The 15,602-nt window shown below is 33.3% G+C and overlaps 1 protein-coding gene across 1 annotated transcript; it reads left to right on the top strand.

The window, feature by feature from the left end:
- Positions 1 to 4,977: 4,977 nt before the first annotated feature.
- Positions 4,978 to 13,086, top strand: LOC106476512 (dnaJ homolog subfamily C member 30-like). Its single transcript, XM_013937167.1, has 2 exons — positions 4,978 to 5,147; positions 12,108 to 13,086. The coding sequence occupies exon 2, from the start codon at positions 12,207 to 12,209 to the stop codon at positions 12,894 to 12,896; it is 690 nt and encodes a 229-aa protein (XP_013792621.1). The 5' UTR covers positions 4,978 to 5,147; positions 12,108 to 12,206; the 3' UTR covers positions 12,897 to 13,086.
- The last annotated feature ends 2,516 nt before the right edge of the window (positions 13,087 to 15,602 follow it).

Below are 15,602 nucleotides of genomic sequence, written 5' to 3'. Positions count from 1 at the left end.
CCGATCAGGAGAGAGGAGTAAGTCTCACAGCTTACAATGCTAAAATTCGGGTTTCATTGCCCGCTGTTGAAGGATTACAGATAGCCCATTGTGTAGTTTTGTGTTAATAAACGAATGAACGAAAGTGAACCATAACGGCAGAATATGAAAACCAATATAATGTTTCTTGAGCTACATAACAGCAGAAATAAATATGTTGTGTGTGTGTTAAGACTATTTTAAGCGTTTTTAAGCTGAGATATTGCCAAGAAAACAATTAGAACTCAGTGCTGAGTATAAGTTCTACCATATAAGTGTAACCATTGTCATGCTATTATTAGCAACAAAAAAAAAATGGGATTATGAATATAAATATTTAGTTCTCCCCTAAATGGAAGTAGTTGTAATATCATGATGTATGATTATGAATCACCATGTTTATACGACAATGACCGTTTCTGTGAGGTCAAGAATATTCTTAAATACTTTATTTCTGTGCAGAATGAGATAATTTGGATAGTAACTTCCATAGAATTGTTTGTACATAAAATCTGTGTCCAGTTTCATTAATTAAAAAAAATGCATAGAGATACTAACATTCTCGTTTTTGATTCGTGTTCAGAAATGGATATTAATAATTGAAACCATGTTTGTTCACTAAGAAATCTACACCAAGCTTGTTACTAGTAGGCATTGATAACAGTAACACTGCTTGTCCTTTACAATCTAAATTGGTATTCCTAGGTAAAACTTGAACCAACAGGTACAGTAATGTTGTTTTTCCTCTACAATCTAACTTGGTAACTATTAAGCTCAGCAAAAACAGGAGATTCGAAGGATATGTGATACAAAGAATAAACTGAACATGGGAAGGAAACGAAAGACTCAAACCCTATTATACAGTGAGAGATAGAATATTTATTGATGTGCTGCAAGTACACAATGATGGCTGGAGCAGAGATGAATTGGACCTCTGCATACTACCCAGTTCAGAACGGATTATTTACACTCAACAAAACACAGTAGAATTATATCTATACCACAGTGTTAGGTCAGACCAAGGTCATAGTGTGGCATCCCACAATCCAAGATCAACATTGTTGATAATCTTTCTCATTACATACTTAAAGAAATGTTAAGTTCCAGTTTATATTAACTTGTACAAATACCTACACTAACCTTCTACTTGGGTATGACCCACACACCCCATAGAGTGGTTGTACAGAAGTATGGCCACTGTGTTATATAACTTGTGCCCAAAGTGGGAATGGATTAGTGCAAGTTTATCTAAGCACGATAGTGCTTAGTTTTTATGATGGTCTGAGAAAAAAAATGGGTTCCCCATTCAATCTGTTACTCTATGATGCTTACAAATAACTGCTAAAGTTGAGCTATAGCCTTAGTTGAGCGCTTAATTGCCATTATTGAGTGTTTCACAGCTCGAGAGACTCCAGATATCATTGAAAAGTATTGCTAAAGTGGATAACTTGGAACTAGCTAAAGATCCAATGTGATACTCTTTCTTTTACTTCTCTCACACTAGCCAAAAAATGAGTGAAGTTTGTGCAATAGCTTCAGTATGACAGAAAAGTATTTTAAAAAAATACTTGGGAACAGGCTATCGCTAAGGTTCCTCAACAGTAAGTCCCATGAAGTCAAAATTATGACCAGTAATGATTAATAATCTATTGTAACCAATTATATGTCATATCAGTGTCTGAGGTCAGTCAAAGAGTACAATGAAGAAACTGACAAAACTGATATGATATTAACAATATATATTACCATTTAATTATATATATATATATATATAACAGATGTTCACTTATCAACCTACTTCAATGAAATTGTTTTTAAAACAAGTGATAAACAAATAATAGAAAACAAATTTGCAAAATTTAATTATGATGTAGGGATGGCAATGCCAAAACGTACAGAAACAAGGTAGGGATGAATACACAAAACCATATAAAAAATCACTGAATAAATGATCAGATCTTTCCAAGAATAACTTTTATCTACAACTAAATGTTGAATTTCTGTCAGTTGCGTGAATTCAGGTTTGAATAAAAGCATTTAAACTGAATAGTGCTATACAATCTGACAGTGGCTAAATAACCATAAGCTTGTAAGATTGACTCAGTACTTACTGGTTACTTATTTAGTGATTTTTGTAGACTGAAGAGTTTATACAAGTTTTTGTTTTGCTTTGTTTGAGCGCAAAACCACACAACGGGATATCTGTAATGTGTCCCCCGTGGGGATCGAACCTCAAATGTTGTCGTTATAAGCCTGAAGTGTGCCAGGATTCGTAATTCAGTTATGAGGACCGATAGTACTTAAGAGTAGGGATCGTGATGAAACAAAATGGCGGCCATGAAAATCGCCCGTTTAAAACCATCTATAAAATGTCTGAATATTAACAATGACTATTTCACAGTATTGGCTGAGCAAAACTAAACCTTATTGTATCTATGATGCCGCCTAAACTGCTATATACGTGTTTCTGGAATAAATCAAAATCTCGCTATTTCAACGAATTTTCATCTACGTAAGAAAGTAACTTTTCCAGACAAGCATACAAAAAAGTTGACGAACCTTATCACTATAAATTATTTTACAGAACTCTTCCATCTGGGATTCCAATGATCCCCTTCTTGTACCGAAAGGATACTACTATATATATATATATATATATGGATAACGGAAGATGCGCTACTTTGGGCATATAATTAGATTTGAGGGTAGGTCGTTAGAGATCCTGATGAGTAATAACATTGAATCTGTTATACACGCGCTCCACGCTTGGTATTACTGGAGCACAAAAATACAGATAATAAAAAGGAAATAAACAAGTATAATAAGAAATTTTTAATTTTATAAAGACAAGTAAGAATCAATATATAGGTAACCTAGCTAGCTATGGTAATAAAGAAAGTTTTAATGCTACAAAAAGTATTGAAACAAGAAAGTCAAAACTACAAAACTGAGTTACTTAAAAGTTACAAAAGTATATCCCTACTATGGTTCAGACTAACATAATTAAAATGATTTGCCAAATTAGGGATAATATTTTCTTATTTTAAGTAACTCAGTTTTTGTCTTTATAAAATTGAAATGTTTTTATTATAGCTGTTTTCTTTAAGCACAACCTTTACAAACCTGGTGGTTAGAGTAATATTTCATCAACACATTCATGTATATATACGTGTCCACAAAGGCTTTGAGTTATATACAGGGGGTTGAAAACATTAGATTAAAACAATTTTGAATATGTTGATTAGGCAAGTCATGGATAAACACAGCCACTGTGAAGTCAATGTGAAACGGTATATATATCAGGAATACGTTCTGCTATCGCTTGGCGTTGTTTAGATAGAGTGATACCACCTACAACTCATCGCTCTTCAGAAGGGTTTGTAACAACACATTCCGACGCAAAATATTCAAATCTGGATTCAGAATTTCCAAGACTATGATATATTTTGTAACAAAGAAATATAGATAAGCTTGGAGCACTAAAAACCATCCATTAAAAGACCCGCAACAAGTCATACCTAGCCATGGTAAGCAAAGAGCAGTGTCATGTAATAGGTGAGAATCTACGAATACAAAAATCAGTGGCAAAAACTGTCCACGAGGATCAAGCAATAGTACACAACATAAACAAGAAGGACATTGGTATGAAAACAAGACCAATGGGATATGGTCTTACCAAGATAAGGCCTATAACAATGTCTCCCGGATATTCCTTACTACCTTCGCTGTCATGTCCAAACTACACCACATTTATCTGATACTAACCATAATCCACCTAGTGTTCGAGGACAACGATTTCTCGCTGCTTATTTCGACAATATCATCCCACAGAAATCCAAAGGCGCTACGTCTGGCAACTTTATAGGTTTGTCTTTGTATAGAATACTGTTACGTCTCCGTGTGTTAATTAATTTTCCGTAACTTCGTACCGACGAAACTTAAGCAACACAAGCCTTTACTTAATAAAACTGGTTTATTCTTTCCGAATATAACTTAACCGATACACTGAACAATCGCGCTAAACAAACGCTATAGCAACGAACGTCAATAATACTCCGACCGCAGATCAATTACTCACTATCTATATCTTCCCGCGTCACGTTGTCCCTTCCTATATATATACCAGCGTAACCTATTTCTAGTAAGAACTTGAACATTCGACAAAGTACATGATAGTTCTAGAACCGTTGCGTCACAGTGTCATGTGACTCGCTGACACAACAATACCATAAATATGCATTTCAATCTTCAGGTGTTTGGAGAATGCGACACTTAAGAACGTACACAAACACTGTATACTATAATCATAATTGATTCAACCACTATCAGTATTCAAACCTTGAACTCAAGGAAGGTGTTAGTCTTCGCTAAGTTTTTTGCGATTAAGTTTCTAGATTTAATTTGCTTATTTTTCAGTTTTTACACACACATAAGTATATGTTTATTTGTTTGTTGTTGTTGTTGTTTTAATTTCACGCAAAATTACTCGATGGTTATCTGCACTAGCCGTCCCTATTTTAAAAGTGATGGACTAGAGGAAATTGAGCTATTCAAGCTACCCACCACCAACTCTTGGAATATTATAATCGAATATTGGGATTTGACCGTCATCTTTATATCACATCCACTGCCCCATAGTGCGGAGCCTCCAGTCCGGCGAGCTAACTACCGACTTTAAATGTCTTTTAAATTGTAGTAACTCCATTGATTCTACGCACAAAGCTGTATATAATAACTACGTTAGCAAGAATTTCTGATCGATGTAATAGAAAAAGTATGAGCTTTGATACTTTGTAACAGAGGGAACCATACAAAATATTTTAGCTCAATGATGCATACATAAATATATATATTTAATATGCATATAATTCATTATCAGACTGCATTTTGAAGTGTAATATAATATACAATTATATATATAATAGTTTTTCATTATTATTTATAGTAATATATTTTATTGCTTATCACTAGGGGCGAAGAAGAAGGAGAGGTGATTAGACATTGTAAAGTAAGAGGCCCTTAAAAATATTTTGGGTTTATCATTAGTCAATGCAAAAGAAGCTTTTTTCAGTAACAACGAATACTTCACATTAAAGTATTTTGTATACGAACGTTCAAACCAAAGTTAGGTAAGAAAATATAATCTTATTCGTAGTCACACTCGTTGCCACAATCATACTCTTATTATTGTAGTATTAGTAATACTAATAGTAATAATATAAGGCTTAGGTATAAATATTTATTTGTATTAGTGTTACGATTAAACATACTGTAATGTAGACTGTGTAGTGTAGGTATGAATGTGCTTTGTAAATTGTAGTCACTATGAGAAAAACCTATACATTGCATGGGTGAAATGAAGAAAAAGTGTTATTGGCCACTATTTACTATGATATGGGTCCAGGTTATCTTTCTTTGGTTAACTTGTATTCAGGGTTACTGATGATGGGTGAAATTCTCCGAAACTAGTATAACCCAGTAATGCATGTCGATCAAAGTGTAGATTGAAGTGGATCTCCATTGAACCTAGACTTTGAGATTAAACAATTTTTGGAATACTAAGTTTATTTATTATAACTGTTAGAATTAGGTATTTTATTTTCAATAATTTTAATTTGTTGGCCTATTTTGCATCTAAATTAAGGTAACATATACCCTTTACAATTACATAGTATTATCTAGGTTTAAGCCTTCATATCAGAAGAGACATCTTCATACCACGCTTTTTGCATAAAAATATATTGAAAGAGATACAAAGACATATTCTGGAACATGTTGTACAACATTACCACTGTGGGTAATTTGCATATTATAAAAATAAAGAAATACAAAAGAAATGTCTTATGTTCCTGATAACTACTACAAATGTGACTGAATGCTCCTAAAAAATGGGTCCAGACTTTGATAGGATATGAAGAATTAGTCTGAATTAAGGAAAACTGAAAATTAATTCAACGTCAAATTATGACACTATTGAGTATGCCCTAAGTAGGACATATACTACAGCGATTTATTAATGGTCATTTAATAAAAACCAAACCTCTTATCAATTTTACCTTAACACACACTATAGATACACTAATAATGTGTATTTATGCCAATTGTGAAGTCTATAGCTTCAACAGATCTGCAGTTATGAGTTGAAAACTGCTACGAGATTGTCAATTTTCAGATTTTGAGGGAAAATGTGTTTAAAGGCATTTAAATGGAAAAACCTTTTATTTTTCATACTCTTTTAAGGGATTTTATTTTTAATTTAACCAAGATTTTTTATTTTTTTTTGCACTGGACATTGAAAGTAAAGGGTTTAAGGACTCAAAATATGCAAAAAATAGTGATATTTTTTTTTTTTACTTTTAAAGGATATATGTTACCTTAATTAAGTTAAGATTAGGTTTGTCTCAACATTAAGAAATGCCTTAGGAAGGACACTGAAATTCAGTTGAATTGTTGGAAAGGGTTCAGAGGAGGGCTACGAGTAATGGGCTTCAGATATGTATTCATGTAGTAGATGCAGTGAATTTTATTTTAAGGAGGTTTAAAGGAAGGATTGATAAATATTCAAATGATAAGAGCTTACTTTCAGGGTTTTTTTTTCACATTTATTGAACTTGATGCCCTAGATAGACCAACATGTTCCTTGTTCTTGAAATTATGTGTTATAAAGTTGTGTCTAAATAAGTAAGTGTATGCTAACTTTTGGTAAGACTATTTTTAATCAACTTACTAAGCATAATTTACTTATAGTCGCTGCTGTAATTTCTGGCAACCTGTGGCATAATTCTTTGCTCTTTTATTAAATTATTTAGCATTTTCAATTTAAGGGACTATAAGGTTGTCCCATCCAAATTAAAAACATCTCAAATCCAGTTCTGATCAATTAAATATTTATTGAGATTTCCTTTAAACTCCCTTTAATATTCTACATCCACCACATCCTAACCACCCTATTATAAAAATGAAACTGTCTCAGTTGAAGATAACTACCCTACCACAAATTTATATTTCTACTCCTTATTCTACCAGTCTCACTATTAAATAAAAAAATGTTGATAAAGGATTATTTTGTGTAATCCATGTAATCAATGCTTTTAGGTAATCGAGTTAATCACCCAGCTCTAAATGTGTAGCAAAGCATAGAAAATAAAAACAAAGTTTTCCCAGGATTTCAGAGCAGATATACCTTCGAACTAATATATCAATGTTAAAATGTTTATATAGTAATTACAGCCATATAACTGGCCCTAAGTTAAGTATTATTGGTATATCTGGTTTTCAGGATATATTTCTTCATCCAGTATCTAGTTGTGTATGCATATATTTCTTACTGTAAGTTACTCTGATAATTGTGGGATATGCTCATGATTACACTGAGATATCTGTAAATACATAGTTAGTGATATTTGTAAACTGTGTGACAAGTTTAGTATTTCATTGTAAGTACTGGTGTATGAATGGTAAGTATCAAAATATGTGTAACTAGCCAGATTACCCCTCCCCTAGACAGAAGTTATGTAAATTCATGATTAATGAAAGGTTATATTAAGACATAAAAAGTTGCTTCCCTTACATGTAATTGTAAAAAATGCCCATAAAAACTGCAAGACACAAAATGTATCTCTGCATGGACTCAACAAATCTTCATGCCAAATTTGGTGAAGGTCCATCAACAGGGGGATGTAGTAGTGGTAAAAAATGCCCATATAAACCATAAAATGTAAAACTGAAAATTATGCGTATATCCCCATGGACCCAATAAACCTCCATATCAAATTTGGTGAAGATCCATCCACAGGTGAAAAATGCAAAAATGACCATAAAAATCGCGAAATGCAAAACTGTAAATTTGTTTGTACCCCTGCATGGACCTAATGAACCTTCTTACCAATTTTGGTAAAGATCCATCCATACCCTGCAAAGTAGTTACTTGGACAGACAAGAGACAGTACTGTTTTATTTATATAGATGCCTGGTAGTTAAATAACAAATGACATTATTTGGCTTGTATAAGTTTTTTAATAAAAACAACTAAGATAAGTGTGCAAGTATGCAGTCATCGAAGAAGTCTTATGTAACCCATACCTGAAACACTGTACCTGTAAAAACCTACCAAGTTAGAATAAAGGGACCAGTCATATAAAGATGTGATATCTACATTAAGAAATAAATAAATAACAAACCGACAAGTTCTGTAAACATGTATTCTATAAATAGAGCCAGTTTATATAAAGTTGTATAGGTATTTAAATATCTAACATTAAAAGGGTTAAGTTAACCAAGGGACAGACAGACTACTACATTGCAACAAGAACTAGTGGCAATATGAATGAAAAAGGAGGGGTCAAAATTGGCTCTTTATTTTTCTGATATACCTTGATTTCATTGTTCCATTTATTTTACACTGAGCGTGTGCTGGTCAGATATCATAACATTTTGTTTTGAATTATAACTTTTCATAACCAAAAACTTGATTTAATTGTAATTTTTTTGTTGTTGTTTTTCATGGCAGGTGTATTAGTTTACATTTCTTAGCCTCAATTCCAGTTAAGATTGAAAAATGATGTGGGATACTCAGAAAATTTAATATCTCTTCACCCCTATCACGACTGATTTTGTTTTGTCAGTTGAGTAAGATCAGAAGCTCTGACTTATTAGAAAATTGAGAAATTAAAAAAAATTAGATATTTCATTGGCAGTTCTTGGTTTTCTCTTCATTGTGCTTGGAATGCATTTCTCTTCTCATTATCATAAGGAGGGCCCATATTGGACTTATGGTCCTTCAGGGATGCAGGGATCAATAAATCCAATACCTGTGAATTTGTTGTGGGGGGGGGAGGCGAGGAGTACCCCGTAAAAACCCACTTTCACTGATTAGGTACCAAATACTCTACCTGACCAGTGTCCAAAATATCCTGAAATAGAAAATAATAGAGATTAGTGTTCATACATGGATATAACAACCTGTTGCTAATGTCACATGTTTTTGAAAAGAGGTGAATTAAGACTTGTAAAGGATCAGTTATATTAGTTGTTAGGATCATCATCATTGATTAGGGGAGATCTCTGGAATACACTCAATGATTCACTTGGAAAAACACTGCATGTCTTGTCAGTGTAGCCATATCTAAAATGCCAAGGTTTGAGGAAATGTCTTGTCTGATAAAAAAGTCTAATTGGTTCTTCTTGGAATTTGGCTGAGAGCTGGGTGTCAGCTGGTGTATTTTCTTGGGTTTCCTTTCTTCTTGTGGATGTTCGGGTCTGTGTCCATTGGCCTAATGTCTTGGGGTTTTCTGCTGATGTACCTTTGTCCTGAGTTTTTTTTCCTGCTGTGTTTGTGTTTGTTTGTCTTGGGTTTTCTTCTTGTTGATCAAGGTTTTGGTGTTCTGGTCTTTACTGGATTTGGGTTTGACAATGGACATCTGGGTTTGCTGGTCAATATTGGATATTTTGTTGTCTTGGGAGTGCTGATTCAGGTGTTGATAAGTGACTTTAATTGGATTAGTATCTGTTGTTCTAGGCTTCCAGTGTGGTTTTTCAGCTCTTGAATGAAAAAGTATAAATAACAACCATTAGTAGTATGTTTTCTGTAATTTGCTTGGATGTTGTAATGATTTTCATGAAGTTTGTTGGTTGTTCTGTGGGTGTGTTTTTCTGAAGCTTGATGGATTTCTTGGGTATTTATGATTAAGTCCATGTTCCTTAAGAAGACTGTGTGAAGATTGCTATTTCTTTTGGGTTGTTGGCACTGTACGGATAAGTTGGAATTGAATGTATCTGTGGTCTTCCAAAGTCCTAGGTTGCAAAAGGATTCCTCCTTTTCATAGTCTTCTGGTAGTTTCAGAAACCAAGCAGACTTTGGGCTTGTATCTGCAGACAAAGTCCATGACTTAATGAGATGAATAATCGCTTAGTAATCCATCGAGAATTACGGGTGTAGTCATCTCTGCTAAGTCAAAGGCTTTTTAATTGAACTTTTTGTTCAAAAATGTCAGCTTATCTGAAAGGAGAAAAATAATTCAATGAATTTGTTTCATAATTATTTAAATTACACTGATTTTTAATATATAATTTATATGGCATTGAAGTGAAAATAGTTATCAACAATATATTAATACCTTTAATACATCCAGGAGTTTACAAATCAGTAATATTTCATAGCTCAGGTTAAGGTGATGAACTCCTTTGTATACTATATGTTTTGCCTTCTCAACAAGGACAATAATTTTATCACTTTTGACTAATTAATTATCTTGCTATATAACAGATATTTAGTTGCTAGTGATGCTAGTATGTAGATCTGTTCTAAAACATAAGAATAGACACTACAGCATTCAGAACAGTTGGAGCAGTACCTCAGATTTAACCACAAATTTGGTCATGTATATAATGACCTTAAAGAATGCATTTATAAGGATTTGTGAGCAATTTTCTCTCTAATTTTTCAATCCATGTGTGGAATGAATTTTTTCATATCCACCAGTATCAAGACAATGTGCAGATGTGTGCTACCAGTTTGTTTGTAGTTGTTGTTTTTTTGGAGGGGGAGTATTTTAGACCAACAACCCTATTGAATCATTAGGCCACTTTGTCACAGTAGTGCCTTTTTTTATAACTTTCCTGGAGTCATTACTGTAACCTTAGATAATGTCATTTGATTTTCAGTCTGCATTTTGTTTGAAAGAAAAATAACAGTGTCATTGTTTTAATAAACCAACCTAGCTTTGGCATATTAAACAGTATGCTACAAAAATCTGCAGGACTTGTTTTAATGGTTTACTTCATCTGTACTGAGGTTAGATAACATGACCCACACAATTGTAACACCATTATAAACTTATCATTGTGAATCCACAAATTCTAGATAACTTGCATAGTCATAGACATGGAACACTCATGCTCGCATTTTACAGCTTTGTATCACCATCAAAACAACCTTGTCTTAAATACTAACAGTCTTTGAGAATCGCTTACCCACCATGTAGAAATACACAACTTTATGGTTGTAAAGACCACAATATATGCATCTACTCATTGTCAGTATAACAAATTAATTATGGGGTAAGATAACATAAATACCAATGTACACTCCTGATATAAATACAAATGTTAATAAATAATCTGTATATTAACATAGTTACGAGCAAGTTTAATACAAATAAATGACATTGTGAACGGTATTGAATGAGAGAGTGATGGAGAATGACTAAAGTAAGTAACAATGAGATGAATGAGCTACAGTTAATGACCTTAAAGAATGCATTTATAAGGACTTGTGAGCAATGTTCTCTCTAATTTTTCAGTCCATGTGTGGAATGAATTTTTTCATATCCTCCAGTATCAAGTAGATGTGGTATTGAATGAGAGAGTGATGGAGAATGACTAAAGTAAGTAACAATGAGATGAATGAACTACAGTTAATGACCTTAAAGAATGCATTTATAAGGACTTGTGAGCAATGTTCTCTCTAATTTTTCAGTCCATGTGTGGAATGAATTTTTTCATATCCTCCAGTTTCAAGTAGATGTGTGCTACTAGTTTGTTTGTTGTTGTTGTTTTAGAGGGGGAGTATTTTTAGACCATCGACCCTATTGGATCATTAGGCCACTTTCCAATGCTACCAGTTGCTTATTTGGGCTTTAGGCCTATGGACTGCCAGGGTCATTAAGGCCATCAACGTGTTGAAACTGCTCACCATTACTGAGGATGTACACAGCTGGAATAATGAAGTGTGTGGTGCTTGATTGGTTGTTGTGCAGCCGTGCAGCTAAGAGGGAACACTGGTTGTGAGTGAAAATAAAGAATAGTGTAATATGTCAACCAAACTGTCTGTTGTAACCACTGCAGACATGATTTTTCATTCAGTTCAGTTCTCATCAGGCCATCTGGGAATAAATAGACATAGTTGTGATGTGGATGCTATTTATATTATCAATTTACTTGAGCAACAAGTGTTTCAGTATGAACTATATTAATTTAATGAATTATAATTTTCATCAGTTTTAAGTCATCAGAAATTAGGTTTATGATGTTAATGAGACTTGATCAAATGCAGTTCCTCATAATATGTAACTTTTTTTTATTGGGTCTAGGTTGAACAGAAAATAGAGAAACAACAGCAGTGAAGTAGTATAGAGGAAAATGTTAAGACTGAAAACACAATTATCCAGATCACTTCACAATTAACAGGAATGCATAGGGTTCTTTTGTCAAGATGTAGTGTTGAATGTGCGACATCTAGTCGCTTCCTTGCCACTTATACTTCCAACCAGGTCACGGGTAAAACAAACCTGTATGACATTTTAGGAGTAAAAGCAAAGGCAACTCAAGCTGAAATTAAATCAGCATACTACAAATTATCAATGGAATTTCATCCTGATAAAATCAAAGAAAATATGGATGGGGGAATGAGATTTCGAGAGATTACAGAAGCTTATGAAATTTTAGGGAATTATTCTTCTAGGAAAAGATATGATCGAGGGTTACTAAATCCTGGTAGTTTTGAACCTCATTATAATCAACCTAGTTATGAAACAGAAGTTGATGAAGGTGATTACACAAAGTTTTACAGAAGCAGGAATCAAAGATCAAAACCTCCTCCCCCAAGAGGTCATACACCAATTTATAATTTTGATGAGTTTTACCGGATGCATTATAGTGACTCTTTACGCAGAGATCAAGAAAATTTAAAATATTATTATGAACGCTCGAAGTATAGATCGATAATGAGACAGAAGCAAAAGACTGAAAATGTTTTTTTGTTATTAATATTTGTTTTTGGTATTCTATTAGGACAGAGTTATGTATCTAATTATGATAAGCCTGAATTATCTGTTAAGATATCGTGTGATACAAATGTTGAATCAAAAAATAAAGTTTAAGATTTATAGAACAAATAATTCATGATGAATTGACATCCTCAAGGCATAAAGAGTAAAATTATAAATCTGTTTTGATAACTTGAAATCATATGTACTCAAGTTACATGCAATTACAGTTCTAATTATCCAGAGTAACATATTTTGTTTCAGTCTCATGGTTATAGAAGGACATATAAATGATCCTTTTTTCAACTTTCATAAGTGGAAGTCATAAGGTTTAAAAATATAAGATTAGCAGAGTATTGAATAGCATAAGATTTAAGGAAAATGGGAGAACTGTTGTCCATATAGGCCAGGAGTCAGCAATTTTTCAAAGAAGAATAGTCTTTTTTTTTGTTGTTGTTTCTGTCTAAAACCAAAACATTTCAAGAGCCACAATATGCCATAATGGTCTAACTTAAAAAAAAAAATCAGGGGTTCATGGTGGACACAGCAGATAGCCCAATGTGGCTTTGCTATAACAAAAACACACATAAAATGTTCTATTTGCCTTTTCTTTTTTTTTTTGTATGGCTAAGCCTTCTAAGAGATTTTAGGAGATAACTAGAATGTTAACAGTGTGACTCTATTCTAAATAAAGAATAGCAAATGTTGAGATTAAATTTTTAACACCAGTTGTGTCTGAAAGATTCTCAACTTTTCTGTACGGTAAGAGTAAAGCCACATAAATCTCTATAAAGAGCCACACACAGCTCGCAAGCTGCAGGATGCTGACCCCTGACCTATGCCATCCCATCCATTAACTTTAAAAAATAAAACTAATCAAGCCTTCCCTTAAATCTACTGTATACACCTTATCTGAAAGTAACCCACTTCAAAGGGCAACCGTCTCAGCTGAATTTGACTCCTACCCTGCAAAAATTTTAAGTTATGCCCTGTAGTCCTACCTTACTCACCATTAAGTACGAAAAAAAAATTATTCATTCACACTATCAATTCTATTAAGAATCCCAAACACCTCAATCAGATCACCTCCCCCCCCCTTTTTTTTAAGAGAAAATTTCAGAGATCTTAACCTGTCCTCGTATGACAACCTGTAAGGGACAGATGACCATGATAAAGTTGACCTACTAAAGATATTAAGTTTAAGATAACTGTCTAGTAACTTTCAACTGCGTATGAAGTGTAATGTGTGCTTAAGCACTAGTATCAAGTGTAGTAATTAAATGTAAGCTTTTACCAGTTATAATGTCTGCATGAGCACTGATGTCAAGTGTAATATGTGTACAAGTTCTAATAGCAAATGTAGTGTAAGCTCACACATGTGGAAAGCCTGATATATATATATACTAAATGCTAATCAGCTTTACTGTAAAATATTTTGTTTTTATATAGATTATTAGGCATAAGCCTACTGATTGTTTCTTAATAAGTAAATATCTCTTAAATTATTCTTTCATGTTTAATAATTAGAAAAACTGGTGTGTAGTTTTAATACTTGTTGCAGGTATTTTATGAGCCAAATCCAGTACTGTATAGAGAGAATATTTCATGTTGGTAATGCTTTGCATATTACAAAGCAAAATAAAACATAAGTTCAGAAGTTGCTAGTAGTTAACTTTATAGATTTAGATACACTTTTTTTTATGTTTTTGATACATGAATAGTTTCTGACTTGCATCTAATTTTTTTTCATTATTAGTCTTATTTTATATATTAAAGAAATGTAACTTGGATCTTTCCTTTCTTTTGGACATGAAACATCAAAGAATAGACTGATCCTCACATTTCTGGGGCAATGAAACGTTAAACTGGCCTCCCTATAAATTGCCTGATGAGGATGCTATTTAATGCTTGTCTCCAACAATCTTGTCTTGGAATTAATAAACTATATTTAAAATATTTTCATGAATAATAATTAATTGATAAACAGTCAAAATGTTTTTCTTGAAAAAAATAATCGGATATTTTTTAAATAATTATCTACAGCCGAGTGAGCCAGAAATTTTAAAAGCCCAAACAGGAGCTGAGCCAAAAAATCAAGTATGCATGGTCAGGTGGTTAAGGCGCTCGACTCGCAATCTGTGGGTTGCGGGTTCGAATCCCCGTCCCACCAAACATGCTCGCCCTTTCAGCCGTGGGGGCGTTATAATGTGACTATTCGTTGATAAAAGAGTAGCCCAAGAGTTGGCGTTGGGTGGTGATAACTAGCTGCCTTCCCTCTAGTCTTGCACTGATAAATTAGGGACGGCTAGCGCAGATAGCCCTCGTGTAGCTTTGCGTGAAATCGGTGTGTGTCTGGGATTCGGACAGATAGTCCTCGTGCAGCTTTGCGCGAAATTAAAAACAAACAAACAGTTTTAGTGGATATTTAGGTTAATACTGCTACATAATAAATTAAGTATAATTATACATTAAAGAGGTGTCAAGGAGCAGAGTGTCACAAACTCATATGCCACAAGAGAAATTTAGCTTTGAAACAATTGTGAGTGACCTTCCGGTGTTACGCGTCCATTATTAAAAGTAGGGCACATGGAAGCGAACGTGTTAATCTATATAATTATGCAAACAATACAAAACATTTCTCACAAATATATAATAAAAATAAACATTATTTTAATTTTAATGTATTTAACGATCATATAAAAATGACTTATTTGAAATTATAGTTATTATAAATTAGAGCAAAATATATTGTTGCGTCAGCGAGGTCACGTGACTGGTGTCACGCCACCCGTTTTCTGGAACTATCCTGTTCCTTCGGGA

This window comes from Limulus polyphemus, unplaced genomic scaffold (genome assembly GCF_000517525.1).
Source record: "Limulus polyphemus unplaced genomic scaffold, Limulus_polyphemus-2.1.2 Scaffold10763, whole genome shotgun sequence".
In the NCBI taxonomy this organism is placed as follows: domain Eukaryota; kingdom Metazoa; phylum Arthropoda; class Merostomata; order Xiphosura; family Limulidae; genus Limulus; species Limulus polyphemus.
This window is presented reverse-complemented; position numbering and strand designations above follow the sequence as displayed.

What these genes read in the sequence shown, in the direction of transcription:
- LOC106476512 (XM_013937167.1), top strand. Translation starts at nt 12,207, where the DNA reads ATGCATAGGGTTCTTTTGTCAAGATGTAGTGTTGAATGTGCGACATCT.